The sequence below is a fragment of the Lepisosteus platostomus genome, chromosome 6 (genome assembly GCF_059453375.1).
Source record: "Lepisosteus platostomus isolate fLepPlt1 chromosome 6, fLepPlt1.hap1, whole genome shotgun sequence".
Lineage (NCBI taxonomy): Eukaryota > Metazoa > Chordata > Actinopteri > Semionotiformes > Lepisosteidae > Lepisosteus > Lepisosteus platostomus.
In genome coordinates this window covers 9,859,836-9,887,205 of record NC_142616.1, presented here as the reverse complement: position 1 = coordinate 9,887,205, position 27,370 = coordinate 9,859,836, and the positions used below count along the sequence as shown (strand labels likewise).

General features: G+C 46.8%; 2 protein-coding genes and 3 non-coding genes across 14 annotated transcripts in view; 2 read left to right on the top strand and 3 right to left on the bottom strand.

Annotated features, from left to right (window-relative positions):
* LOC148660102 (telomerase protein component 1-like) overlaps window positions 1-23,930 on the bottom strand; it is a 53,086-nt gene extending 29,156 nt beyond the window's left edge. The window contains exons 1-17 of one of the 4 annotated variants that reach the window (XM_088634135.1): window positions 23,796-23,930; window positions 17,005-17,520; window positions 16,167-16,355; window positions 15,124-15,273; window positions 14,619-14,783; window positions 13,953-14,090; window positions 13,391-13,462; window positions 12,166-12,287; window positions 11,538-11,695; window positions 10,437-10,546; window positions 9,673-9,751; window positions 8,040-8,220; window positions 7,475-7,682; window positions 4,344-4,496; window positions 3,500-3,574; window positions 2,767-2,888; window positions 772-846 (exon numbers count right to left, since the gene is read on the bottom strand). In XM_088634135.1, the coding sequence (XP_088490261.1) occupies window positions 772-846; window positions 2,767-2,888; window positions 3,500-3,574; window positions 4,344-4,496; window positions 7,475-7,682; window positions 8,040-8,220; window positions 9,673-9,751; window positions 10,437-10,546; window positions 11,538-11,695; window positions 12,166-12,287; window positions 13,391-13,462; window positions 13,953-14,090; window positions 14,619-14,783; window positions 15,124-15,273; window positions 16,167-16,355; window positions 17,005-17,508 (2,501 nt within the window). In that variant the 5' untranslated portion in view covers window positions 17,509-17,520; window positions 23,796-23,930. Of the gene's footprint in view, window positions 1-771; window positions 847-2,766; window positions 2,889-3,499; window positions 3,575-4,343; window positions 4,497-7,474; window positions 7,683-8,039; window positions 8,221-9,672; window positions 9,752-10,436; window positions 10,547-11,537; window positions 11,696-12,165; window positions 12,288-13,390; window positions 13,463-13,952; window positions 14,091-14,618; window positions 14,784-15,123; window positions 15,274-16,166; window positions 16,356-17,004; window positions 17,521-21,762; window positions 22,267-22,807; window positions 23,063-23,795 lie in introns of those variants that run through there. The other 3 variants (XM_088634133.1, XM_088634136.1, XM_088634134.1) reach the window with 3 other exon arrangements.
* Window positions 1-27,370, top strand: part of LOC148660099 (protein mono-ADP-ribosyltransferase PARP14-like) — a 197,362-nt gene that overhangs the window by 147,538 nt on the left and 22,454 nt on the right. For 3 of the 7 annotated variants that reach the window (XM_088634143.1, XM_088634142.1, XM_088634141.1), the window contains exons 1-2: window positions 22,376-22,508; window positions 26,294-26,438. The exons of 1 other annotated variant lie outside the window; for it this stretch is intronic. The gene's annotated coding sequence lies outside the window, so the exon portion shown is untranslated. Of the gene's footprint in view, window positions 1-22,375; window positions 22,509-26,293; window positions 26,439-27,370 lie in introns of those variants that run through there. 3 more of the 7 variants (XM_088634140.1, XM_088634137.1, XM_088634138.1) reach the window with 2 other exon arrangements.
* Window positions 23,741-23,812, bottom strand: trnad-guc (transfer RNA aspartic acid (anticodon GUC)). The gene has a single exon. It is a non-coding gene; the product is annotated as a tRNA-Asp (tRNA).
* On the bottom strand, window positions 24,194-24,275 carry trnas-aga (transfer RNA serine (anticodon AGA)). The gene has a single exon. It is a non-coding gene; the product is annotated as a tRNA-Ser (tRNA).
* On the top strand, window positions 26,705-26,787 carry trnal-cag (transfer RNA leucine (anticodon CAG)). Its single transcript has one exon. It is a non-coding gene; the product is annotated as a tRNA-Leu (tRNA).

Here is a 27,370-nt window from a genome sequence, read left to right as displayed (position 1 = left end):
AACACATGACAAAGTGAAGGACGTGCCATCGCAAGAAGCACAGCTGTAAGCCACAGAAAGGTGTTGGCCGCCTATGGGCACGGAGGCCAGCAGAACGATGAGCCATCCTCAGCTTACACGTTACGTTAAGGAGTTATTCATATTAAAAATATTAATGGTATTAATAGATAGCCTGAGAAGAACAGATATCTGAAACCTCCACCCCTTTGCTGGTAATGAGAAGGAGGTGAAGCTCTGGTAGTGAGAGTATGTGCACTTGAAAAGGAACCTGCAGCTGAAACATTTGGGCGTTTTTCTTTTCTCATTTTCAGCATGAAATCAGCTACTGCTGGGTCCTTAAAAAAAGGCCAAAGCCCAGCCGCTCACACACCTGCTAGTACAACAGAGGGTGGGGCAGATTCCTGAAAAACAGCGCTTAAGTCAACAGGGCTCTGCAACCCGAAGAGGGCGAGACAGAAGCAGAAAGGTACGTAAGAAAAGGGTGGGAACTGTCAAGGGCTCAAAAGAGGAAGAAGGAAAGGTTTCGATAGGCAGGTATGGATAACCCCAGCATGTTTTTAATTTTAGTAATGCTGATATCAGCGTTACTCAAGGGAATGTCCATCTATCCTCTGCTTTGCTGTGGTATTCAAACTGTTAAAGAGAAATGCGGTTTGGTCACATTGGAGAGAGACACAGAGAGAGAAAGGTCCAGGGCATTAGTGACTTTGCATTCCCTGACTGACTGGAACAGGTACTCCAACCATAATGTAGTGTCGCAGCTTCACTTACTTCAGAATCTGTTCGCTGAACCCATACAGCAGCACGCAATTCTTCTCCGTTTTCGGTTTTATTTCTTTTTTCTCCCTGAGAGAGAAAGCAAAATCTGGGGAGATGTTCACAGCTGCACCACTCCACGAATGTTTCTCACTTCTAGCAGGGAGACCCCCCCCTCCTCATTTATACAGCTCATCCCAACAGGCAACTCCTGTGTGCACATCACTGCACTGGCTGCCAGTGAAGATTAGAACCAGTTTGCAGGCTCTGCTCACTGCCCTCCGTACAACACAGTAAATTTGCACTGCAGCTCAGTACACGCTTTGCTTCGCTGTGTTGCTCTAATTCCATTATTCAAGATTTCACTCTACTTTGAGGCAAACCATTGACCTTTAACCATAATAAACCAAAGAAGGCATTTATATAGTTCTGCAGAGCACAAAATTTTATTAGCATTATTAATACAGGTGGCTCGGTGAGATGATCAGCAGAGAGCTGTTCTGAACCGGAGCGGCCTCCCATGTGGATCAGGGAATCCTGGGACTCTGATTACGGAGAAGGGCGAGTGTGCAAAAAAAAAAATCTGGAGAGATGTTCACAGCCGCACCACTCCACGAATGTTTCTCACTTTTAGCAGGGAGACACCCCCCCTCATTTATACAGCTCATCCCAACAGGCAGCCCCTGTGCGCACATCAGAAGATTAGCTGTGTTGCTCTAATTCCATTTTTCAAGATTTCACTCTACTTTGAGGCAAACCATTGACCTTTAACCATAATAAACCATAGAGGGCATTTATATAGTTCTGCAGAGCACAACATTTTATTAGCATTAATAATGCGGGCGGCTCGGTGGCGCAGCGCTGAGATGATCAGCAGAGCTCTGTTCTGAACCGGTGCGGCCTCCCATGTGGAATTTGCATGTCTTCCATGTGTTCATGTGGGTTTCCTCTGGGCGCTCCGGTTTCCTCCCACAGTCCAAAGACATGTGGGTAGGTCAAGTGGCGGATGGGAAAATTGGTCTGTGTTTGTCTCTTGGTGCCCTACATCATACCAGCGTAACAAAGGACTGTTTTTTTGGCTGGCTGCTGGAACATACCCACACCGTGCTAATGCCGAGCCCAAATTGCACATGCCCTGGGGCTTAGTTTCAAGGGGATCTAAGCATCGACATTACCAGGGCTTGAGCAGTAGGTGATCAGGGAATCCTGGGACTCTGATTACTGAGAAGGGCAAATGTGCAGAGACCATGCCTAGGAGAAAAGAGGACACCAGGTCCCACTGACACTACCTTGAACTCACCGCCAGTTTATCTTGGGGCTGGGACGGATCGTTTTACAATTTTTGCATAGTGTATCCTGTTCATTATAGTCCCAGTGTTCCTGGCCATTCTCATGTAGCAATGATACACTGATGACCGTCAACATTTATTTAAAGCAAATAATGCCGAGAGTGACTGTAAATCACGTAACACATCTAAAGTCAATCAATTGAATTTATGACCATGTTTAATTGTGATGTTGACTCTGAAAACTATTATAGCATCATAAATCGTGGTAATGGGTGGCACAGCGGTCCGCATAGCTGATTCACAGCGCAGGGGCCCCGGGTTCAATTCCGGGTCTTGGGTGCTGTCTGTGCGGAGTCTGCATGGTGGTCATCTAGGAAACGGGTCCTGGCAGGAGTGCGTCTGTGCGTTTGCCCTGCCAAGGACTGGTGTCCCACCCGGGATGTACCCTGCCTTGTGACCTTTCCTTGTCGGGATAGGGTCTGGCTCCCCCATGAACGTGAATTGGATAGACTGGTTAGAAAATGTATGGATGGAAATCGTAGGATTTTTATAGCACACTAAAATTCACCAGCTCGTTTTTTTTTCATGAAAATCGAATAAGGACTCGCATTTTTCTTATTGCGGAAATGATGCATCCGGGATGGGAAAGTCTTTGCTTCGGCGTGTGAAGGCCACGCTTGGTTTAAAAAAAAAAGTAAGAAACTTTTGCACCTGTTCTTACCTCTTGCTAAGGAAGATGTTAACAACCAGAGCTTCAGAATTCACCTCTTTCTTGTACAGATGGAGGGCATGGATTACCTCTCTCTCCGATGTCGGCGCCTCCAGAAATATGACTGTGTCAAACTGCAAATCAAAAGATCTCCGGAATGATTTGTAATAGTAAAATCCACAACCTACAGGGCTGACAAGTTACAAGCACTGTAACGTTCCACAGGATCTTTATATTAAATATCTGCATTCCAGGAAAAAACATTCTTTAAATGTGCAGCTACACGTATTGAGGAGACATGAAAAAAAGTTTGCTTAGTGCTTTTAAACGATTTTTAAGACTCATTTTCAACAGTCTGTCTTACAACAGATGTGGACAGGTTAAATTCTAAAGTCTTTCTTCTTAAAGGAAAACAAAATAAAGAGTGTAATAAACTTATTATTGGTCTTTTAACATCTAGGAATGAGCGAAATGGATAGACCATGACTTCATTATTTACACTAATGCACTCATAATAAATGCTGTGTTTTTGCTGTAGCTAGGGAGACAGCAATGCCATTTTTTTTAACCACAGAGACTGGGTAGAGTTATCACAAGGCTTTCGCTCCAACACGAAGAGGCGTCAAACGATCTTCTGGTTTGCAACGAATGCGGACGCCTTGAGAAACACCTCTGATTGGGAACGATGGAGACAGGCGAGAGGCAGGGTGAAACACAGAGGGCTCCGATGTGACAATTAGCTTACCTTAACTTTTTGGTCTATGTAGCCAGTGAAATATTCATAGAAGGATGGCTCATTATTGGACTCTTCAACACATTTCTGTTGACAAGACAAAAATGGGGAATATAAAACAAAGGGAAAAAAAATCCCAAGTCCACATTTTTAGTCATAAATCTCCATTAAGAGCAATAAGCCACTACAAGATAAAACAGCATACATCTATTTCCAGCACAATAGAAGTTATACTATAACTTAATTTGCAGATATAAAAGTAGCAGACGAAAACAATCTGCTACTTGGGCATGCAAATGATCTTTTTGAAAACTATGCCTGCTTTACAAAAAAAGAGCTATCAGGAAAAGTCTTCATGTAATCATTTCTCAGAACCAAGAGAAGCTACAGACTGATTCAGGTCATTCAAGGTCTGTTTTTCTTCTGATTTCAGGAATTGCCTTCAATATTATCTGAATATTACAACTGCTGTAGCAAAAAAAGAGAAGTCAATGTCTTTGTGTTGAGAACTGTTTGCCTCCTATAAGAAATCTAATGACCCTCATGTGTGCATCACAATTTGGGTGCACTACTCTGTGTGTGTAAGTGTGTTTACAACAGTCTTTAATATTAACATTATTATAGTATTTATAATATTCTATTACAAACTTTGTGATCGGCGTATGCCTTTTCATGTAGATGCCACACCTATTAAGGAAAAGAAATACGGATATTATGGACTTTAACATTAAATGGAGTTTTGGAAAATATTTGTCCTGCAGCAAATCATCTTAATGGATATGTGGTTTATCATAATCTCATCAAGTCCAATGTATTTTACTGTTTCTGACATTAACCAATCAGGAGGCTCCCTCACCTCCATTTGCTGCATCACATGCTTGATGTTGTCCAATAGCGAGTCAGCCTGCAGCTCCACTGCCTTGCAGTTTTCGTACGACAGGAGGACCATCTGAGCGTGCTCACAGGAACTGGCGATCATCAGCCCCAGCAAAGCTGCTACCTCCTTGACCTGCAGAGAGCAGAAGGAATCAAAAGAATCAAAGCCACACCGACTTCAAGATCCGAGGACCTGTTGACCCCCAGGAACTCGCCAAGCAAATTCACCTGACAATTCCAGAATGTCACACCGAGCCACCTGTTTTTCCAGTTCACGAGACCACTGTGATTTTCAAAACTGAACAGGTGGGCAGACGTCCATTTAAGTTTGTCTTCCTGCATTCAGGCTGCATGTACAGTAACTACCTGTTGCACAGTGTGAGGCAAATGGAGAAATGTGTGGCATATACAATATGGTTCATCTTTGACTACTACCTGTCAGAGGAGGATACATTTATGGGAAAGAGGAGTTTAGTCTTTATTGTTTTATTATGTTCTTGTCTTATTTTTATCTGCCACCATGTGAGGTACAATATTGGGCAAAAACTGTGAGATCAAAAGTATTTTTGCAGAAAGTTGAAGGGGAACTCCTTCTTCTCTGCTTTAATAGGCAACATGTTGCAAGCAATGAGTAGATTGCCGTTTTCATACAACATAAACTATTGCATCAGCCCTGGCAGTCGGGAATTATTCACGATCTTGCTTTATCTAGTCACATGCATTGATAGTAGTGTGCTCCTTTATACACAGAATGCTATACAACAGTATACGCTATACTGTTGACCATGACATCTTTCTTTCTCATCTTTAGACTGTGGTTGGAGTATCTGACACTGCTCTCAAATGGTTTAAATCTTACCTCACTGATCGCTGTCACCTTGTCTCTCTTAAAGGGTACAGGTCTAAAATTGGTCTTGTTAGGTCTGGTGTTCCTCAGGGCTCAATACTGGGCCCCTTGCTCTCCAGCATTTACATGTTTCCACTTGGTCAGCTTTTAAGATCACATGGCCTCAGCTTTCATTTCTACGCTGACGATACTCAAATGTACATCCATACCAAACCTGACACTGATGTGGCTGTCTCTATTCTATCTAATCGCATCTCTGACAAAAAATTGGATGACTCAAAACTTCCTTCATCTTAACTGCAACAAGACTGAAATCATGCTTACTGGCACCCCCCATCAACTTCGTAAAGCCAGTCCTGTAACCCTATCTGTAGATGGTTCTGTACTTGAGCTACAATCAGAATTGAAAAACCTTGGGGTTATATTCGATTCTGGCTTAACATTCGACCCACATGTGCAGCATACTGTCAAAACATTTTTTTCACCTCAGAAATATCGCTAGACTACGCCCTATGCTATCACTAACTGTGGCTGAAAAGCTGATCAACACATTTGTGTTCTCTCAAACTGACTACTATAATGCTCTACTCGCTGGGGTATCTAAATCTACTTTGAACAAACTGCAGTATGTCCAAAATTCAGCAGCCAGAATCCTGACCAGGTCAACTGCAAATGATCACATTACTCCTATCCTGGAGTCCTTGCACTGGCTTCCGGTCAAATTCCGTGTAGACTTTAAAATCCTCATGCTCACCTATAAGGCTCTGCATGGCTTGGCACCTCAGTACCTGTCTGGGCAACTGTCGTCCTACTCCCCACCTCCCAACCTTCACTCTTCTAATTCTGGTCTCCTGTCTGTACACCAAGCCAGTCTACACTCTGGGGGTGACAGGGCCTTCTCCTATTATGCCCCCAAGCTCTGGAACTCTCTGCCCAAGGATATCGGGGAGTCACCTTCTCTAAACTCCTTCAAATCCAGACTCAAAACCCTCTTCTTTAGAAAAGCCTTTACTTAACTGGTTCCATTCTTAACCCCTCTGCTTTTCATAGTACCACCATCCACGGTCTCCTCTATATATTGTAATTGTGTGTTATCTTATGTATTCTTCTTATTTATTGTTGTTGTCATCCTGTAAAGCACTTTGAGAAGCCACCTTTAAAGGCCCTATATAAAATGAAGTTTATTATTATTACTATTACTTTTCAGTTCCAGGATTCTCCATTGCAACCCGTCTTGCTACCAGCTACCATTGAACAAGAAACGTTCTTCATCCACACCCACTCCCCAAGACCTGTTTGGCCATGTAGGGTGGGAGTCAAAATCACACCGGGCTCCTCTTAACTTGAGATATGACTGAACTGTAGGAAAAACCCAGCCTCGCCTCAGGCTGACAAGCTTTAGCTGAGCTGCAACTGTGATGTGGTGGTTAATGTCTTTCCCTGTTAACGCTAATCCACTGAACTTGGGGGTATGTCAAAGATCAGTAGGTGAGCTACTAGACTGGTAACTGATGGGCTATAGGTTCATGTCCCCATCTGCAAACACTGGTATTGTACCCTTGAGTGAGGTACCCCACTTGTTTCAGTCCTCCCAGGAGCATTGGTGGGCATCAGCATTGCTAGGAATAGCCCCTCCTACAGACCCATTTCTCATCCAGGAACGAAGTCACATGTCAGTGCAATCAATGATACAGTAAGGATGAGGATGAGCTCTGGCCTGGTGCTCCCCAGCACTCGGGAATGGACTTTGCCTTTGTCCTGCACTCAGTTTGGACGAGTCACTTGTGTGTTTTTACACCCCAGATCAAGAGTCTACGAACCGTGTAACCACACACAGGGCAGAATGGAGAAGACCGACCCGCCCGCTTAAGAGCCACATGTCAAAGGAGCCACAGCCCTGAACTGAAGGTTTGGAGCCTCAGAGCCAGTGCAAGAGAATCACGTCATTCCTCCCCTGGTAGCACCTCACTCCTGCGCCTAGGAGGCCGTAAGGGTCTCGATGTCACAGAGAGACAAGAAGCCCTGGTCAAACTATCGCCCTCTTCCCTTGGTAGTACAATGATGGGCACGGGGAATCCTGGTCATCGTCAAGACTAGTGACACGACGCAGGCTTGAACCTGCGCTTACAGAACCCTGCCTTCCACTCAGACAACTGTTTTGACTGGCTGAACCACACAGGAGGCCCCCCGAAAACACTCCCCTCTAGAGGATGAGGCAGAAAACATCCGCTCTAATCAATGATGCCTGCGCCAGCCTGCTTTACCGTAGGGGTCAGTTTCTCCTCCTCCGAGCTGAAAGGGCAGCAGATATCCTCTGATCCCTTGCAGGGACGATGCATTGTATGTTCCGCTCGAAACACAATGAGCGTTCTCCCGGGTAGCGGAGGAATGTTGTGCTTGCAGGAAATCTGGATAGCCTTTTCCAGGGCCTCTCGGTATCTACCCAGGAGTTGGTTACTGTACTTCCTCTGACTGGAGCGAAAGGCACAGAGAGGGGAAAAAAAGGAGATGAAAACAAACAGAGATTGCATTGATTTGTGCCTGTACAGAATTTTCTGTTCTGCAGGCTGAACAGACTCTTAACAGAATTTGTGTGACCTGCTATCCCAAAATGCAATGCAGTGCGGATAATTGAAGTTGAAGGTTTGGATTTGGCAGATCGATAAAGGCCGCGTCTGCCTTCAGACAAGAAATAAAACGGGGCCGAGAGCCCTGGGTCCCCCACAGCTCTCTTTCAGAGCTCATCAGGAAGACGAGCAAGCTCAATGCATCTGACGGAGCCCCATTTTCAGGAGAGCCAGTCTGGGACCGGTGTCCATGTCGGCTAACCTCGCCTTCTGCTGCAGGGCTTTCCTCTTTTTGTACAGTCTGTACACGAAGTGCACCCCGAGTGTCGCCCTCAGTCTCCGCCGTCTGGTGGTGTCCCATTCCATCGCCTTACACCCACGGGCCTTAGGCAACGGATTCAAGATGGACTTCAAGATGGAAGAAGAGCCACCGGACGGCTTTGCTGCAGAAGAAGCAAGTAAACAGAATGAGATATGGACAATTCACTTTTGCGATGTACTGTAGCACATCGCAACTCCTTGCTTGAGCCACCAGGGCAGACGTCTATTTTTCTGTACTTCCAGCAGGGAACTGCGTCAGCATGCTTAGGCTGCAAAAGGAGCAAGTAAAGGTCGACTCCATGCTGGGAACGGAAGAAAAGAAACAACGTTTCGGCTGTGGTGCCTTCTTCGGGTGTGAGAGAGAGGAAAGTCAGCAGCTGATAAGGCAGGGGAGGACAGGAGCCGGGAGTGGGGAGCAGGCGGGAGCAGGAGGGGGTCAGAGTGGGCACTCAGGTGGTGCGAAATCAAGAGAGGTGAAGAGAGGTGTGATGTCTTTCTGCAATAGGAGTTGAGAGACCCCTCTTTGAGAACACAGACGGAAAGATCAGTGTGATCATGGCCGTCAGAGGGGAGATGAGAAACTATGGGCTTGGAGAGATCTTTGATCCTCACAGCCCTGACGTGTTCTCTGAAGCGGTCTCCCAATCTCCTTCCTGTTTCCCCAATGTAAATAGCTGGGCATTTTTTTGCAAGAGATGCAGTAAATAAGGTTGCTGGAGGTACAAGATGGCACCTGAGAGAACCAGAATTGTCCAGAGGGGTCATGAAAGAGCGTGGTATTGGATATATATTTACAGGTGATTCTTTATTTTTGTCATACAGGTATAATTTTGATCCCCATGTTCCAAAAAATAATTAAAAAATAATCCTGCAGCTCTGTAATCAGTCTGGAGAAGAGCCACAAAATGCATTCTGGGACTGCTAGGAACGTCCTATGCTGACAGGCAATAACATGGCCAGAACATTTTTTAGTCTTGAACAGAGAGAAACTAGCAGGTGTTGGAAATACCCAGATAAGATAAGATCAGATCACTTGATTGGCCACATACAATTTCTTACATTAGGAATTTGTCTTTTCACAGACATTTGTCTGTCTCACGACTGCTGCCTTTGGAGCTGTCCCGTATGTGTCCAAGCCACCACTAGATGGCAGCGTAGGGACACAATCAAGAGAGAATGAGTGTACTCATTCATACAGTTTTGAAAAAGAAATATAAGATAAGATCACTTTATTAGCCCTATGCAATTTCTTGCATCAGGAATTTGTCTTTTTGCAGACCCTGGCTTCCTCTCCATGAGACACACAGACAGAGAGAGAAGCTGGGGGTCAGAGCGCAGGCTCAGCCATTTATACAGCACCCCTGGAGCAGCTGGGGCTAAGGGCCTTGCTCAGGGGCCCCACGGAGTAGGATTACTCTGCCGGCCACGGGATTCGAACCAGCAACCTTCCAGCCACAGGCACAGATCCTGAGCCACCGCCCCGCCCCACAGACATTGACAAAGTCGACCCCGTAGACACAACGAACGATAACCAGAGGCCGACGTGCCTGTGGGATACAGAAGGGCCAACATACCTGCCTGGCCCAGCATCAGCATGACTTTGTAAGCAGACAGGAAGCGGAAGGGTAACTGTCGGCTGCGGATCACGGATTCCTGCAGAGACGGGAAAAACACGAGGCTGATTGATGAAGCCACACAAATCTGGAAACGCCCACTAAGATACATTGACGGATAATGTTTGCACACCCTTTCCAAAGTGACCGACAGCAATCAGGATACATCCATCAATCCATCTTATCCCATTCGGGGATGCGAGGGAGCCAGAACCAATTCCGACAAGCAACGGGTGGAAGGCAGGGCACGCCATCGGCCAGGACGCCAATCATTGGCAAAGGCAAACCCGCAGGCAGTAGAAACCCATGCAAACACAGGGAGAACATCCAAGCTTGGGGCAGATGACACTTTGGGTATTGAACACAGGGACCCAGTGCTAAGGCAACAACACTAACCACTGCACTACTGTGCTGCCTGTCAGTGTACATCTCACTGAGTTACTCAAGAGCTGCACGCATCAGTCTGTACAGCAATCGCTGCCTGTCCATTTCTGACAGCAACACCACCTCCAAGTGAGAGACAAACACTCAAACACTGCAAAATGTACTTAAAATTAAAACCGAGGCCAGTGTACACACCCCTCTGTTTGCACTTTTGCTTGAATCACAGCCATAGTTTTGTTTGGAAATGGCAGTGCCAGTGTGTACACACAAAATATGTGACATTGGAAAGGGTGTGTAGACCTTGAGTATGACTCTTGAAGACAGAAACTCTGCCGTCTCACCTTGTCTGTCAGCCTCTGCAGGATCTTGCTGTGGTGCTGCTCACTGATTCCCGCTGTGATCATACTGCGCAGGTTACGGAGCATGGCCATGAAGGGCAGGGCCTTGTTGTCTTGAGAGGGGAAGGAAAGGATTGAGAGAGAGAATCTATATTATCCCCAGGGAAGGACATGTTGTTTTACAGCAGCAGTGTTGGTGTACGGATGGAGAGAAGAAAATAAAAGGACAGGAAAAACAATATGCCAACATATTTGCATTGAAAGTGAAATGTTAAGTAACAATATGGCTTACAGGTATGACTGAGAACTTGAACCTGTTGGTTTAGGTGTTGGGGAGTCGGTATCTGCGCTCTGAGGGGAGTAACTGGAAGTTATTAAACAAGGGGTGTGAAGGATCGTCACAGATGGATTGTGCTTTACGCAAAACAAGTGGACGACAGACTGAGGAGAGGGTTGGAAGATCAGCACCAATGACCTTCTGACCGCTTTGATTGCGGGGTCAAAGTGGTGAGGGACGATATCTGCAGCTTCTTAGCGCTCTAGGACTCTGGAGTGCCCGGTCACATATGCGGGACTGCTGCTGGGATCCTGTCTGTTGGAGCCTCCAGTAAGAATGTACAGGATATGAGATGAAGTGCAAGTGTCCCACAAGCCCCTGGGTGTGAGCAATCACTAATTTGATTCCTCTTATTCAGATTTGAGGAGCCCCTTTCGAACCGGTTACTGCCGAGCACCACAATCGGAAGCCCAAACAACAACAGAAGGACACGCCCAGGGTATGAACAGAAGAGGAACCTTGTGTCAGACAGGAGGCTCTTGAACAGTGAGTGATGGCACGTGTTATCGAAGGGCTATATGTCATTATTGTTTCACTATCTAACACACACTTCAAATACAACAGATCAAAACGTCCTTTAACATCGTTTTCCTCAACTGTTCAGGTAACCGGAACCCACCGGAACCCACCCAAGCAGAAAATGTCTAACAATCTAATCAGCAAACCATCAGTGTAAAGAGCGGGCCTGGCTAGGCAATGGAGAATGGGGCCGGAGTAGCTCAGGGTCAAAGGTCGGACAAGAGTGAGAGAGAGAGAAAGGGCACAACCTATGAGCTGTTCCCACGTCCGCGCCTTGTTTCCCAGCAGGCTCAGCTGTCGCTCCCATGTCTCCGGCTGCAACAGCTTCATCCTCTTCCCGGAACGCTGAGAATCCCAGGACCCCGACAGCCCACTGCGAGAGAATGCCTGGAGACTGCTGGGGTACCTACAGCAAGGAAGGCTCTGGTGTTACTCCAGTAGGAGACCAGAGATGTGTATATACACAACTGGAGTACAGACTCTTACTGGACACACTGTATACACACACACACGTACAGACTCTTACTGGACACACTGTATACACACACACACACACGTACAGACTCTTACTGGACACACACACACACACACACTCTTACTGGACACACTACACTCACACACACAAACTCTTATGGGACACACTGTATACACACACACACACACACACACACACACACACACACACACACACCTGTACAGACTCTTAATGGACACACTGGATACACACACACACCTGTATAGACTCTTACTTTATGTCCGGTCACACTAACAGCGGATATACAGTGGACTCTGTATACAAACCCCTGGCACATACATATTTTTGTACGCGCTACAACACGTAATGGGTCTATAAGTATAGTGGGTATAATGTCATACTTGCGTCCCAGTAGGGCCATGACATGTTCTGCCGGCTCCTTAATGTGCAGTCTCTGGACCAGCCTCTTCAGGTTGAAAATGCTCTGCTGCTTGTTGGCGCTTTTCCTCTCGGTCGATATCATCTGTCAAGTGGATATGAAAGGAAGCCAAGTGTCACCTGGGGGCTTGGTGGCCCACTCATTAAGCTCAAGGCTTCTGGATTCAGCCCTGGATGTGGATTCTTAGTTTGCCACACTACCTAACCGCTGCCCAATTAGCTGGGAGTAACTGTACACCTGAGAGACTGCTGTGCATACACTTGTTTCAGTTGCTTGTCACGATAACTTGGGATGGAACTTTTGGGAAGGTCCTGGCTCTCTGTGGTCATTAAAAATCCCAGGGTGTTTCTCGAAAAGAGTAGGGGTGTAACCCCAGTGTCCTGGCCAAACTTCCCCCTGGTCTTTACCATCATAATCATGGCCTCCTAATAATCCCCCTCTCTGAACTGGCTTCATCATTCTGTTCTTCTGCTCACTAATGGGAGTCCCCATTACGTGTAAAGTGCTCTGAGTGGAGTGTCCAGAAAAGTGCTACAGATAAAAAAAAACTCCTCAGCATTATCTGACGCAGCTACCCACTCGAACACACCAGAAGAAGGCTCCACAGCTGAAATGTTGTGTTTCATTTCTTTTCCTCTCACCACGGGACAAATCTTTACCTCCTACCCGTTCCCTTGCACCTCCCTGCTCGATCATCTACGGTGCTAAGGCTCCAGTGGGTGTGATCACCTTTTACACAGAGGTGCCATGAAGCCTGTGGCTGGGAGGTTGCCGGTTCAAATCCCGCGGCTGGCAGAGGAATCCTACTCCATGGGGCCCCTGAGCGAGGCCCTTAACCCCAGCTGCTCCAGGGGCGCCGTATAAATGGCTGACCCTGCGCTCTGACCCCAAGCTTCTCTCCCTGTCTGTGTCTCATGGAGAGCAAGCTGAGGTATGTAAAAAGACAAATTCCTAATGCAAAGAAATTGTATAGGGCCAGTAAAGTGATCTTGCCTCTTATCTTAAGTACAGTCACTTTTTAAGACAGAATTGGGGAGACCCATCCTCCCTCAGCTGAACCCCAGCCAAGCAAACCTGTGGGATCCTATTGGAGCGGCTTCTCAAGAGCACAGCTACCAAAGGGGCTGGAAGGACAGAAGGACAGAAGGGCCTCGTCTCGTTTGACACCTTTCTGAGGAGGAACTCACGTATTTCTCCAGCTGCACTGGCTCCGATCTGAGGAGCTCTGCCCATTTCTTCCAGTCCTCGGGTCCAGGTTTCTGCAAGAACAAGGACGATGCGATGAGGGGAACGGTCTCCGATCAGGTGGAGGTAGGACGGGGGGGGGGGCAGAGCTTGGGGTGGCGAGGAGACGGTGAAGTAAGAAGGAAAAGAAGAGGAAGGCAGAGGGAATTAAGGGACAGACAAAAAGGACAAATCAGCCACACAACTAACTAACCATAACTACCTCTGGTTACAAAAAACGATTATGCGACTAGTGAGAACTAGAAATAGCTATTATTATAAGTAACTATATGACTGGCAAGTTATGACTAACAGGACTCTAGTTATAACTAACTGCATTATATGAATGTAACTTTCTAATCTTATCCAACACTGTTTATAACTGGTCATAGCTAACCACAGAACTAACTACCCATAACTACCCTAACTAACTATTATTCCCGGTTAGTTAAAGCTAGCCACAACTAACCACAGAGCAGAGTACATGCAGCTAACCAGCCAGGGCAGCCTGCTCCTGGTCCTTACCTTGGACTTCTGCCTGGCACGGTCGTGTTTGCAGCGGTGTTTGCGGGTGTTGTACTTGGCCAGCTGGTATTCGCTGAACTGCTTGAACTTGTGGGCCATGGCTTTCTTGAGGCAGGAGGGCAGATTGCGGCCAAAGCACTGAAACGAGAACGAGGGACTGAGGGGGGCGAAGCCTGAGGGGAAGCCGTGGGGTTTTCCGAAGATTCTCTTAAGGGCTGGGCACAACTGCAGCTGCAACGACAGGGGCTATCAAAAGTGTTCACCCCCTCCTCCTTGGGCTTTTTCACAATTACAATGAGAAAATGAATATAGGAGGTCCCCCAGGATTTTGTTTTTGCTTTGACATTTTAAAGGGTTTCCCATTGACCCCTGGTAATCCCAGTTTAATACCTGGATTCCATATTGTTACACAATAAAATGTAAAACGGGGATGTGTGGGACGGGGTGAATACTTCTGATGGCCACCGTCTGTCAGACAGGGCACAACGCATTGAGGCGGAAAACGGGAAGCGACTGGTAATTAACTTTGATCTGGGCAGTGGGGAACAAGCCCAGCCTCATCTGGCAAGGAAAATCACTTATTCCGAAACTGAGCATCTCGGCAGATGTCTGCTTTAGATGGCCAGCCAGCATCGGCTGAGATTCCCTCAGTGAAGGCGTACGTACGGAGCTGTAGAGCCGCGCGACCTCGATCCAGTCGGAGGGCAGCTGCACTGCAGGGCAGAAGTACCTCCTCAAGTGCCCCTTGGCTTCAGGTAAGCTGGCAGCCAGAGCCAGGAGGAAGTTGGCCGTGGTTCGCATGTTCAGCTCCTGTCGGGCGTAGACAGCCACCTGCGAGAAAGATGGAAACGTGCAGGACGTCTCACACACACACACACACACACACTGCAGATTATTCGTTCATTTCTCTTCTCTGTCACCGGCCCTGAAAACTCCTAGCAGAGCCCTTCCCCCGATTTCTTTTGATTTTCTGGATGCAAAAATGATCTTTACTGCAAAATAAACAGCCAGCAGCCATATCACTCTGCAACTCACAACTGGCAGCCCCACTGAAGCTCAGCAGGTGTGAGCCTGGTCAGTACCTGGATTAGAGACTCTTGGGGAAAAACCTAAGGTTGCTGCTGGAGGAGGTGTTAGTGGGGCCAGTAGTCCCTCACATTTCCAAACTTGCCTTCAGGAGGAACTGGCCGTCCTGCTGCGAGATGTCCTGAGCAAGGCTCTTCAGTCTGGTCCACGTGCTCTCGGCTTCGTCCCAGCCTTCATGGCCAGGAAGAGTCTCCTTTTTCACAAGGGAGCAGCACACCATGTTCAGCAGGAGGAACTGGGAGAGATGGAGGGATGGGTACAGAGGGGGAGAGAGTGTTAGGCTGGCCCACAGCTTAGAAAAACAAGGAAAGAACCTATGCAGGTCCTGGAATCACAAATATCCTAAACCAGATAGCAAGAGAAATCCAAGGCTGGGGTCAAGAGGCGAGCAAAAGTCCAGAACCAAAAGTCAGATTGGAAATCAAGCGCCAGAGATACAAACCACGAACCAGAAAACAGGCCAAAAACCAAAAGTCAGGCAAGGGGTCCAGGGAGTATCCAGCATGGATAAGATCCAGAACTCCTAAGTGTTGAAACAATACTGAGCACCGCCTGAATACAGAGCAGGGTTTAAACAGATTTAGGGAGGGGAGGCATGGTGATGAAGGGGATTGGCTACTGCCGTTTGGCTGTCAGCCCCAGAGCAGGGGTCAAAGACACACGGCCCACGAGATAATCATCCGCAGCCCGCAACAACTCACTTAGACTAACAAAACGTTACCGATAAAATTAGGTAATCTGATACTGTAGCGCCCTCGCCTGTGACAAAGCGAAGGTGCACCCAGATGATGCATGCGCAGCGGTGACGGCTCGGAAGTGTAGCGGGGGGAACGGTCTGAGGGTCCGCTGGGTGACCTCTAGGTCACCCTGTCGATGTAAATAGACCCTATAACACTTAATGTAAAAATACCAGTGAATTGTTTACTCTTGTTTTGTCCCTCATCTTGTAACCACCCAAAATCTGTGTGCGTGTCCTATTCATAGGCAAGAGCTGAATGGTCAAATTCACCTTTCTCGTCCAAAAGACGAGACCTAGAGCTGTCCGGACACGTAGACAACCTGTAGGAATAGTGACCCTGACTCTGTTCATTTAAGCTCTTGGGATCAAACCATACCTGCCCGACTCACCTTCTTTTCTCTCAGTTCCTCTTCCAAGCGCTTGCTGGTGTCAGGAAAGTCAGGAAACTCTCCCATCGTCTCCCACATGTCTTCCTGCTCCCGGCTGGTCTCCCTCAGCTCCAGCTCCGGGACCGGCATCTCCACGGCCATCTCTTCCACATCCTCAGCAGCCTGGCGGTCTGGGTAACAGCCTGGGATCTGAAGTTCGCGCAATCGACTCCAATTAAACCGCAGGGATCAAGAGTCCGGCTGTGATCTCCTGGATCCCGGATCAAGTGGATCAAACGGCGATCCCAACTACAGGATTTTTCAATCAAGCATTATGATCTGTTAAATGGACTCCCGAGTATCACCATGACTGTCCTCACATCTTGGACACAAACTACCTTAGAACAAGAAGGGGAGTTTCTGGCTTCTCCTGAATTGTGTTTTGTAATAAATGAAAAAAAAAACATTTAAAAGTATCAGTATAACTAAAACGTGTTGCATTCTTCTTGCATTTAACAGGAAAGGTCATGCTTCAATGATGAACAGACTTAGGAGATCGCATTGCCTGAACAGTACATTGTCATTTCCTCAGCATTTCCCCCAAAACTGAATTCTAAAAGAGACAACTTTAGTATCCCCCTCCCCTTTTTTCAAAAATACATAAATGTCAAGTCAGCAGTGTTAATCTCAAGGCAAGGTGTTTAATGGGGCAGGGACCATTCACTTAATAGAGAAGACTCACCGCTAAGGACAAGTTCAATGGGATTTTTAAGGATTCGCTGAAGCAACCACTTGCCATGAAAACTCAACGGCGATGTCAAGGTTTCCTACCCACAGTGCACCGGTCCTACATCCTTACCAGGCTCTGTAGTGTGCTCCCAGTGTGGAGCTGTGGATCTCCAGCGGGCTGCTCACTAGGAGATGGTACCTCTTCTTTGTCTGCGCCTCGTCTTCCCCACACGGAAATCAGAGAGGAGGGCTGGAGATGGCGGCCGGCCGTTGGGACTCCAGCAGCGGAGGGGAGGCCCTGAGCCGTCCTCTGGGAGAGCAGCATGTGCTGACTCCCCAGGAGCGAGCAGGAGAGGTCGGGGGCGGCGGTGGCCGAGAGCCGGGTGGGAAGGAGGGCCGGGGAGGTCGTGGCAGTGAGGGCGCCGGCTGCCAAGTGCAGCTTGTCTCCGTGACGGGAATGGAGGCCGGTGGGGGAGGTATGGGCTGCCGGTGTCCTGACAGCTGCAGAGGCCTGAGCGAGGATCCGGTTTTCCAGGGAGATCCCGGAGCTCCGGGCCAGATGGCTGGAGTAGAGAATGTGATTGTGGAGCCCCTTCTCTGGCTCAAAGCCCCGGACCTGCTGGGGTGCCTTCATCCTGACAAAAGCCTGGGAAAGATTAGATACGATTAGGAGTCACCAACCTGCTGCCCTGCTGTCATTAACGAACCTCAGGAGTGAAGACCTTCACACTTGTGACTTCACTCTGAACATACAGGTAAGGAAGCACAGGAAGCTGAACTCATCTGAAGCTGAAGCTGAAGCCACTCATCCACTTTCTAACCACTTCTTCCAACTCAGGGCTGAAGGGAAGTCTTATCTCGGCAAGCAATGAGTGCAAGGCAAGACACACTGCCAGTCCATCACAATACAGACACGCAGACGTGCACACTAACACCTAGGCCTACTTTTCCCAGAACACATCATGCAATATAAGCCTTCAAACGCACCTATCTGCTTCACCACCACGTTTTTCCCCGAGAGCCTACAGACCACACAACATGGAACAGATCACAGCTTTGCAGCAGGACGGACAGACAGACAATTAGTTCGCAACAGAGAACCACCAACAATGGCAAATTCCTTCCACTCCAGAGAGGTCTCTAATCCTTCTCCTGCAGGGGCCTTGTGTCTGCAGGTTTCCTAGATCTCCTCTAAGACCCAGTATCTGAAAAGGCCGGGAGAAGCTGCCTTTTTGGTCCAGTTTAGCCAATAGCAAGCTGATGTGGGCTGTTATGAGCCTGGCTGGGTTGCAAATCAGTGGAGACACAGGAGCCTCCAGGACAGGACAGGAATTGGGAATCCTTCTACACCCACCCATTTGGTAACCACTTCTTCAAATTCAGGGACACGGGGGAGCAAGGGGGGCAAGGCAGGGTACAGCCTGGGTGGGACGCCAGTCCATCGCAGGACACACACAGGGACACGCACAGGCACAGACACACTCACAGCAGGGCCAGTTTTCCCCAAACTGGACTGTGGGAGGAAACTCATACACACACAGGGGAGGCAGGGCCGGATTTTAGTGTCCGTAGGCCCTTTCAATCTGAAATGTGCAAAAAGAGGGGGTCAACGCCCATTGAATGACATCGATAGACACGATGCACTTTAAACTCTTCTAATGCTAAACCACGTGATTGATGGAGCGAGTCGAGCCTCACCATCACTTCGATACTTCCAGTTTGCAGAACAGCCGCTAAATCGGATTAGGATTATGGATTTGGAGCACCTAGAGTCGATCGCAAGCATGTTGTTTCGGCTCGTTTTTCGTTAGTCACTAATGTTTCCCTCCTTCCTAGGCCCTAGGCACTGTGCCTAATGGGAAATCCGGCACTGTGGGGAGAAGACAGAAACTCCATGCAAATGGCACCCCAGGAATCAGGCCCAGAACCCCTGCACTGCAAGGCACTGGTACTAACCACTGCGCCACTGTGCCTCCCTCCTTCACAATATGATGCTTCAACTTCAATGGCTTCAATAGGACAGACTTAGGAGGAGCAGGGGAAAAGAATACCTAGTTATAATTAATCTGTTAGTAATACTGGGTGAATCACAAATACAAAATGTGTCTACAAAAATGTATTTATCGTGTTCCGATTTGTAACCCTCTCTGGCAGCATGTTGTTCCGTGGGTTGTTGTTGTTTATTCGTGCATCTTTTTGATATTTTTTTCCCCCCCAAAACGTAGAAAAAAAAGCAAAGAGCCGCAGGGTAATTATACAGCATTGAAATTCAGCAGCGCTCTTCAGGCTCAGGAAAGTGCTACGGCTGCAGAAATCGTTGTGCTCTGGTGAACAAATTCCCAATGAAAGGCAGAGTAAGCGTCATGCAGGGACTGTCCCTGTAGCATAAATATGGCATCGCATGAAAGAGTCCTTAGACTCGAGAATCCCTCGTCGTAAAACTCCCAGCTTTACAAAAAGTATAATCTAAGACACGCTTCAGTGCTCGAGATGTTTGGTCACACAACCACACCCTCCAGTCAGTCTTCCCCACGCCTCACGAAATCACGCTACCGTATTATGGCTTGAAGAACGCCCCCGCAAACACCCACTGCTTCAAAACGAAATCTGCGTAAACGCAGAAGTAAAATTAAATGAGCGAAATGAAAGTTAACCAGGCCGAGATACCTGTTCTATCAAGGCAAAAGTTAACGCCATCTAAACTACAAACAGGCAGCGAAACACGCACCAAAGTCGACCGGGGTAAAGTTAGCTTGAAGTTCGAAAACGATTTTGGCACGCCTGTAGCGCTTTCACGAAACCTCCTAGGGGTACGAAAACACTTGCTCTGTGTATAAAATAGATTGTGAATGCTTTCTCAGCCTTCACTTTGTCGTTTTTATGACATTTTTGTGACCAAGCACGAATATTCTTTTGTCCATATCCTCGCAATGGAAGCACAGAACGCCTTCAAACCAAATGCATTTTAAAGACCACGACTTGTGGAAATTTTTACATCCATGATAGTGCTGTCTGTGGTCCTGCTGGTCTGGATGAGGGGTACGTAGTGTGGGGCAGGTTCTTGTCCCATCCTGCTGTTGGTCCAGGTTGGAGGGTTGTACCGATTCTGAGTCTTGTTAGCTGGTATGGATGGTTTTGGGGGTGTTGATACCAGAGTGGTACAGGAGGGGGTTCCAGGTGTCTCGGGGGCATTCTTGTTTTTCTATGAGTTCACGTTGATTCTGTTGGTTCTGAGTGTCCTGGTTACATCCGTTTGTGTGTATAGATGAAAAAGCTATTGAAGAGCACCCCACCCATCTCGGTGGAAGTTGCCATGTTCAAAAAATCCAAAAAAGAAAATTAAAGTTTCACACAACAAAGCATGACTGTGAAAGGTCAGGAGGCCTGCCTAGGGTGCACAACACTTGATTACAGTAAAAAAAAAAATCATTAAAAAAATTTTAAAAAGTTTCACAACCCAAAGCAAGGTTGTGTGAGGTGAGAAGGGCTGTCTGGTGTGTAAAACTCTTGGTTGCAGCACTGTGGCTGTTGTGCTTAAAAACCTATTGAGTCATGAAGACGACCCCCTAATCCAGTGTATTACCTGTAGTGCCATCTTCAAAAAATCATAAAAAAATAAAGGTTCCACAGCCCAAAGTAATTGTATAAGGTGAGGGGGGCTGTCTGGTGTGTAAGGCACTTGGTTGCAGCACTATGGCTGATGTGCTTAAAAAGCTATTGAGTCATGAAGAAGACCCACCTATCCCAGTGTATAGCATGTCTAATGGTGCCGTATTGAAAAAATCATAAAAAAATAAAAGAGGTTTCACAAGCCAAAGCAAGGCTTGTAAAGGTCAGAGGACCTGCTTAGTGTGCAAAACACTTACTTGCAGCATTGTGGTTTAAATGCTATTGGCTTGTGAAGAGCATTCCCCTATCCCAGTGCATTGTGCCACATTAAATAGAAGCACGAGAAAAAGAGATTCAGAACGCAAAGCTGTGTAAAAAAATTGGTTTGAACATCATGGGAGTTGTTTTTAATAAACTGCCGAGCAAGGCACTGCTGTCAGTAGTATTGTGAATATTGTAACGCAACGGGGGCTCAGGCGGGCGCCCTTGCCGCGTTAGGTCGGCCCCCCACCGTTGGGGGCTCGAACCCAGGACTCCCGCGTCTCTCTCCAGGGACCCAGCCCGGCGAGCCAAAGAGAGATCTCTCTACAGCCCAGTAGCTGTAGTCCTGCTATCACAGGGAAGGGCGGTGACGTCACCTGCTCTGGTACGCCGGCTCTTACACAGTGCCTGTCGGCTGTAAGCGTTACAATATAGTTGACCCTTACCTGGATGGAAACAGGAGGTAAAGGAAGGGTTTCAGAAATCAAACAAAACTTTATTCCGGTGCTTACAGTCTGGGTAATTGGAGACTGCGCTTGTCTGCTTCCTATGGTCATATATGGGTTTTTCGCACGAACCCGTATTGAACAGTATTTCTCGCGTTGAGAACGTGTGCACACAGCGGTCCCCCGGGTTCCAGTTAGTGCGTAATTACGCATCGATGAAAAACCGGAGGTTTAAAAAAAGATAATTAGTTCACTGATAGTTTGATATAGAGGCTGTGGAAATTTCCACAAGTCGTGGTCTTTAAAATGCATTTGGTTTGAAGGCGTTCTGTGCTTCCATTGCGAGGATATGGACAAAAGAATATTCGTGCTTGGTCAAAACAATGTCATAAAAACAACAAAGTGAAGGCTGAGAAAGCATTCACAATGTATTTTATACACAGAGCAAGTGTTCTCGCAACTCTAAGAGGTTTCGTGAAAACGCTACAGGCGTGCCAAAATCGTTTTCGAACTTCAAGCTAACTTTACCCCGGTCCAAAACCTGCACCCATACAGACCCGGCCTCGGTTTACCGTCTATCGTTCCACTCGAGATCTCCGTCACAGAGCCGGTGTAATTCACTGCGCAAGCGATACTTCCAATCCGGCTTGAAAGCGTTTCGCGGGTGCCTGTGCAATTGTAATTCAAGGCGTTTTGTTTCAGTGAATCAGCAGGGATGGTTACAATGCCAGTGGTTTCATCGACGATTCAGATGGAATGAAGACCGCAGATGGAGCACCTGGCCGCCCAGGATTGAGTCTGACGCTCTTGATCTATAGCTCCAAATCAAAGGTCACTCTCCATAAACACAGTGTAATCGGTGTCTACGGTTCAAGGAGCTGTCCTGTATCTTTCTCGATTTCGTCAGCACGGGGGTGGGGGCGTGACTTTTTTTCCCGACAAAGACACAGCATTGCTGCTCCTTCTTCTTATCTTTAATCTGGTGTGGTTTTATTTGGCTGGAGTCGAACTAGTCGTGAAATACAAAGACCCACCGCTGAACCGGACTGCCACTTTCCGCACAGTAACGTAGTGCACTATTGTCGGAGAAACTTTATCCAAGAGGTGACCGAGCAACACGAGGGCGGGTCCGTGTCTGTGAGTTGTGCTGTGCGTCATGCAATTACTGTACAGCCCACATAATTACTGCTGTTGTCAGTACTGCTATCGGTACTGTTCACCTTGTGCGCAGTACACAGGCAGCTCGCTTATTCCTTCAAGGGTGAAAAACGTCATAACCAACTCAGTACACAGAGTGGCTGCGTTTCTAATGTGAAATGTGAGTAATGAGAGTGAGACTCTTCATTTTTCGATCCAGTGACGTGGCTGCTGGCACAGTTCATGACTGCCCCGAGACGGAACGCATCCGGACAGGCGAATCACTTGTTTGTTTGTTTTTTAAAACATTATTTGAAACGCAAGACGTTTTTGGTTTAAAACTGCTGCAGACGGAGAGATGAATTGCGGGAGGGCTCAGTCATTGAGCTGAGCGATCGGCTAACCCAGGCAGCTCCTTGACAACGACAGCACATTAGAAATCTTCTGCTGAATGCAGTTCAAATGACTAATTACACTTACCTGAACAAGCAGATCACTTTGCTCTGCTCTGCCTGTGCGCCTTTTGCTCGAACTTTTTTTGTGTGCGTGCAATTACTTTCATGAATCTCACGACCACATAAAGGTTTGGTTAGTCGGACTTCCGTCTTCACTCGTCATCTACCGTATTCAATGCCTTATAAGCTCATAGCAAAATGTGGGCGCAGTGCGCCGTGAAGTCCGAGTCCTGTCTTATGAGAGTGCTTCGGAATGTCAAATAAAAGTTCACACAAACTTCTTTTTTTTTACAGCTTTAAGCTCTTCATACCAAACTTATGTCCAGGCTCATGACTTTTCGTTTTAGGTTTCTTTGGGGAAACGTGACACGGAAAGTGGTCACAGATCTCTTCATTTCAAAGCCGTTTTAACACGCAGTCGCCTGAATATGAAAACATGTTATATTCCACTTTCTGGAGTAGGATTCTGAAGGGGGGCGTTTAACCACACCCCTAAAATACGGCAAAAAATGAAAAATTAGACCTCTTGTGGGCGCCTTTGTTGGGACACAACAGTGGAGGACACAGTACAAAAGAAGGCTCTTTTATATCGGGGAATGATTTGGCTTCAAAAAGCCTTTAGTGTTGCTTTTTAGCTCCCCAGTGCACTACAAAAAGGTGTAGGAGATGCTTTTTACCCGCACTGAATAGATTCTAAAGAAGTGAACGACGTTTTGTCGTGGACTTGTACTGTTTGTTTGCTGTTCTTGTTGTAAGAATCGTGCACTGCATAGCTTGATCAACTGCGTCAATGTACTGCGTTATATGTCTGTTCTTTGAATAGTTGCCTGGGTTGTGTTTTTATGACATTTGACTTCTTGTCTATGAGCTGTGTGTTGGCAACTTAATTTCCGCCGTAATAAAGTATATGGGATCGTTTGCATGAGAAATTGAATCGGATAGGATAAAAGCTACCTGTCTCCCCGTCGGGGAATCGAACCCCGGTCTCCCGCGTGACAGGCGGGGATACTCACCACTATACTAACGAGGAGCGCGTGTTAACTATTGGTCGTGAGCTTTGTTTAATGTTTACTCGCTGTCGGGAGACTTCCTCTTACGGCTACTACTGTTTCGGGTTGCGGCTTGTATTGTCTTTCCCTTTAGAAGTACGTTTAGAAACCGTGCTTCCAACTGCGCCGTCGTCACTCCTCCCCTGGTATCATCACAGCTCCTCCTCCTGCACTACCAACACCTATGGAGTCGGTTCCTTCAGCTTTATTAGGATTTTATTCAAGGCTGGAAGTAGGGCACAAGTAATGAGAACGCAAAAAGCGTCACCATTCGCTTCCAGTTGTGAAATGTGAACAATTAATTTCCAACGCAGCGGGTCCAAGCGATTTAGCGCGATAAAAGCTCCACGACAATGGAAACCCGTAGTCGGCAGGATTCGAACCTGCGCGGGGAGACCCCAATGGATTTCTAGTCCATCGCCTTAACCACTCGGCCACGACTACGTTGCGTATCACGGTGCTACTTTCTCCCAGGCAGGGCTCGGCAGTGTTGGAAACATCTTGCAAAGTCGCTCTCAGTTTAAAACGAGTTTTTATAAAACACATGGTCGCACGCCTCAGAGGACTTCAGGGTGGCTTCAAGTTAGAAATGATGAGGTTTCCCTGTTCGGACATGAAAATAGAACTTTTGTTAGAAAAAATCAACAACGGAGAAATGCGTACAAAGATTTAAGAAGCTGCACCACACTCCCGTTTGAAAAGCATTTATATTCGTGTTAGACGCAGCAATTGCCTTTGATTTACGCTCTTACGAGCGCGATGAAAAAACACGCTACACATTAATAATAATAATTATTAATAACTGCTTACACTTACATAGCGCTTTTTCTGGACATTCCACTCAAAGTGCTTTACAGGTAATGGGGACTCCCTTCCACCACCACCAGTGTGCAGTCCCCCCTGGATGATGTGACAGCAGCCATCGTGCACCAGAAAACTCACCACATACCAGCTCTCAGTGGGGAGGAGAGCAGAGTAATGAAGCCAGTTCAGAGAAGGGAATTATTAGGAGGCCGTGATTGGTAAGGGCTGGTGGGAAATTTGGCAAGGACGCTGGGGTTACACCCTACTCTTTTTGAGAGACACCCTGGGATTTTTAATGACGACAGAGAGCCAGGACATCAGTTTTAGGTCTCATCCGCAGGACAGCGCCTGTTTACAGCATAGTGTCCCTGTCACTATACTGGAGCAATAGGACCACCTATTCCAGCAGGGTGAGCACCCCCTACTGGCCCCACTAACACCTCTTCTAGCAGCATCCTTAGTTTTTCCCAGGAGTCTCCCATCCAGGTACTGGCCAGGCTCATACCTGCTGAGCTTTAGTGGGTTACCAGTTGTGAGTTGCAGGGTGATATAGCTGCTGACCAACCCTCTCTAAATCAGTCCCTTCAGTTGCAATGCGCCTTGAAGCGGGCACCCCCCTCACATCACTAATGTTTGCGCTTCTGTGAAAGGTTAATTCTCGAGCAACGTCTGAAACTACTCCAAGGAAACAACGTGATTGATTTCGTGTGCAGCTGGAGTTGGTTTATTTTATTTTTCCTTGCTCTATTTCACTGCCATCATATCAGCAGGTGTGAGTTGTTGACTATAGAGGAACACAGTTGCTATGTAAACAAACTGGTTGCTAGGTTTTTTCTTTCCCAAGTTATGTTACAGAGGCAGTCCATTCTGCTAGGGGTCTGAATGGTTGAAAAAATAATGACTGACAGCCAGCAGCTGTATCACCCTGCAGCTCACAGCTGGTAGCCCCACTGAAGATAAGGAGGTATGAGTCTGGTTAGTACCTGGATGGGAGGCTCTTGGGAGAATTGAGGCTGCTGCTGGAAGAAGTGTTAGTGGGGCCAGTAGGGGGTGCTAACCCTGTGGCCTGTGTGGTCCTAATGCCCCAGTATAGTAATTGGGACACTGTAAAAAGACACTGTCCTTCGTATAGGATATGAAACCAAGGTCCTGACTCCACAGTCATTAAAATTCCCAGGGGGGTTCTTGAAAATAGTAGGGGTGTTACCCCAGTGTCCTGGCCAAATTTCCCCCTGGTCTTTACCTCCTGGCCTCCTAATTATCCCCCTCTCTGAACTGGCTTCATCGCTCTGCTCACTGTGAGCTGAGAGCTGGTGTGTGGTGAGAGTAATGGAGCATCATCCATGGGGGGCTGGTGGTGGAGGGGATCCCCATTACCTGTAAAGCGCTCTGAGTGGAATGTCCAGAAAAGCACTTTGTAAGTGTAAGGATTATTGTTATTAAACCCCCTTTTTCAGACTTGAATTTACTCTTTCAGTTTCCATTGACCCAGTGGTTTAGTAGGTATAACCTGTTTTTCAGTCACATTTAACATTTAATTTGATCTATTTTGCTCATCTTTTGATTATGGGCTGTATTTTGGTGTGTGAGATTGTTGTTATTATCCCGAAAGACGGCTCCACAGCTGAAACATTGTGCCTCTTTTCTTTTCCCTTCAGCATGGAATAAAACTTCACTTGTTCTTCTGTACTACTGGGAAAGTTTATCCCGAGTGGGAATAACCTTCAATGGAGTACAAAGGGACCTTTTGCACGAAACAATCTGGAAAAAGAACATTCATAATTAATCTTTTAGATATACCGGGTAGGTATCATATTGACAAACAAATTGGTTTCACGCTAAGAAAGAAAGGCACAATTGAAGTAAGTTGGCAGCGTATTAACTTTTGTTTTTTTTAATCAATTTTGCTTTTGGATAGACTTTTTCTTTTGTTTGTATGTTTTTAATGATCGAATGAAACTCAGCTGGTTAGGGCTACAGAGTGCGAGGATAGGGGCCCATATATGCAAAAAGAACTCGTTTCTCCTTCATGTGGCTGTTTGAGACCTTAAAAGCAATTCAACGACGTAGTCAGGATGGCCGAGCGGTCTAAGGCGCTGCGTTCAGGTCGCAGTCTCCCCTGGAGGCGTGGGTTCGAATCCCACTTCTGACAGTCTGGTTTTCCACTATTTTATCGTTCTTTTAAATTCTCCTCCCCATGCACGAATAACACGTTTAGAATCGGATATATGTCAGGTTTATATATTAGGCTAGGGTGACCATATTTTGGTTTTCAAAAAAGAGTACGGGGCGGGGGATAATCGACATTGGACACATGCCTCCAAAGTAATGAATCTTTATTACTTTTTCTAATAAAAAGAAATCAAGTTTTTTTTATTAAACGTCTTAGTAAACATTTAAACAGTTGAAGGGTTACTATTTCTCTTCCATGATGGCAAACAAAGGAAAAAACAAAAATATAGTCCCATTTTAATTTTTTTTGTTTTCATTTTAACGCAACAAAAGTCTTAACATCTGAGGAAAATAACGAAGACGTCATAACTTGGGAGAAGTATTCATTGATTGCAAAAATGATCGATTTTTACGAAACATTTTGAAATATGATAAAACAAGTTAAACATTGTTATTTCTCACGGCCATAAATACAGCCACACACACGCACACAAACTCTTTTCAAGCTACGCTGCGGGCAACACACCCAGGTGAATCCTGGATAAAACTGTCCTACCTGTTTT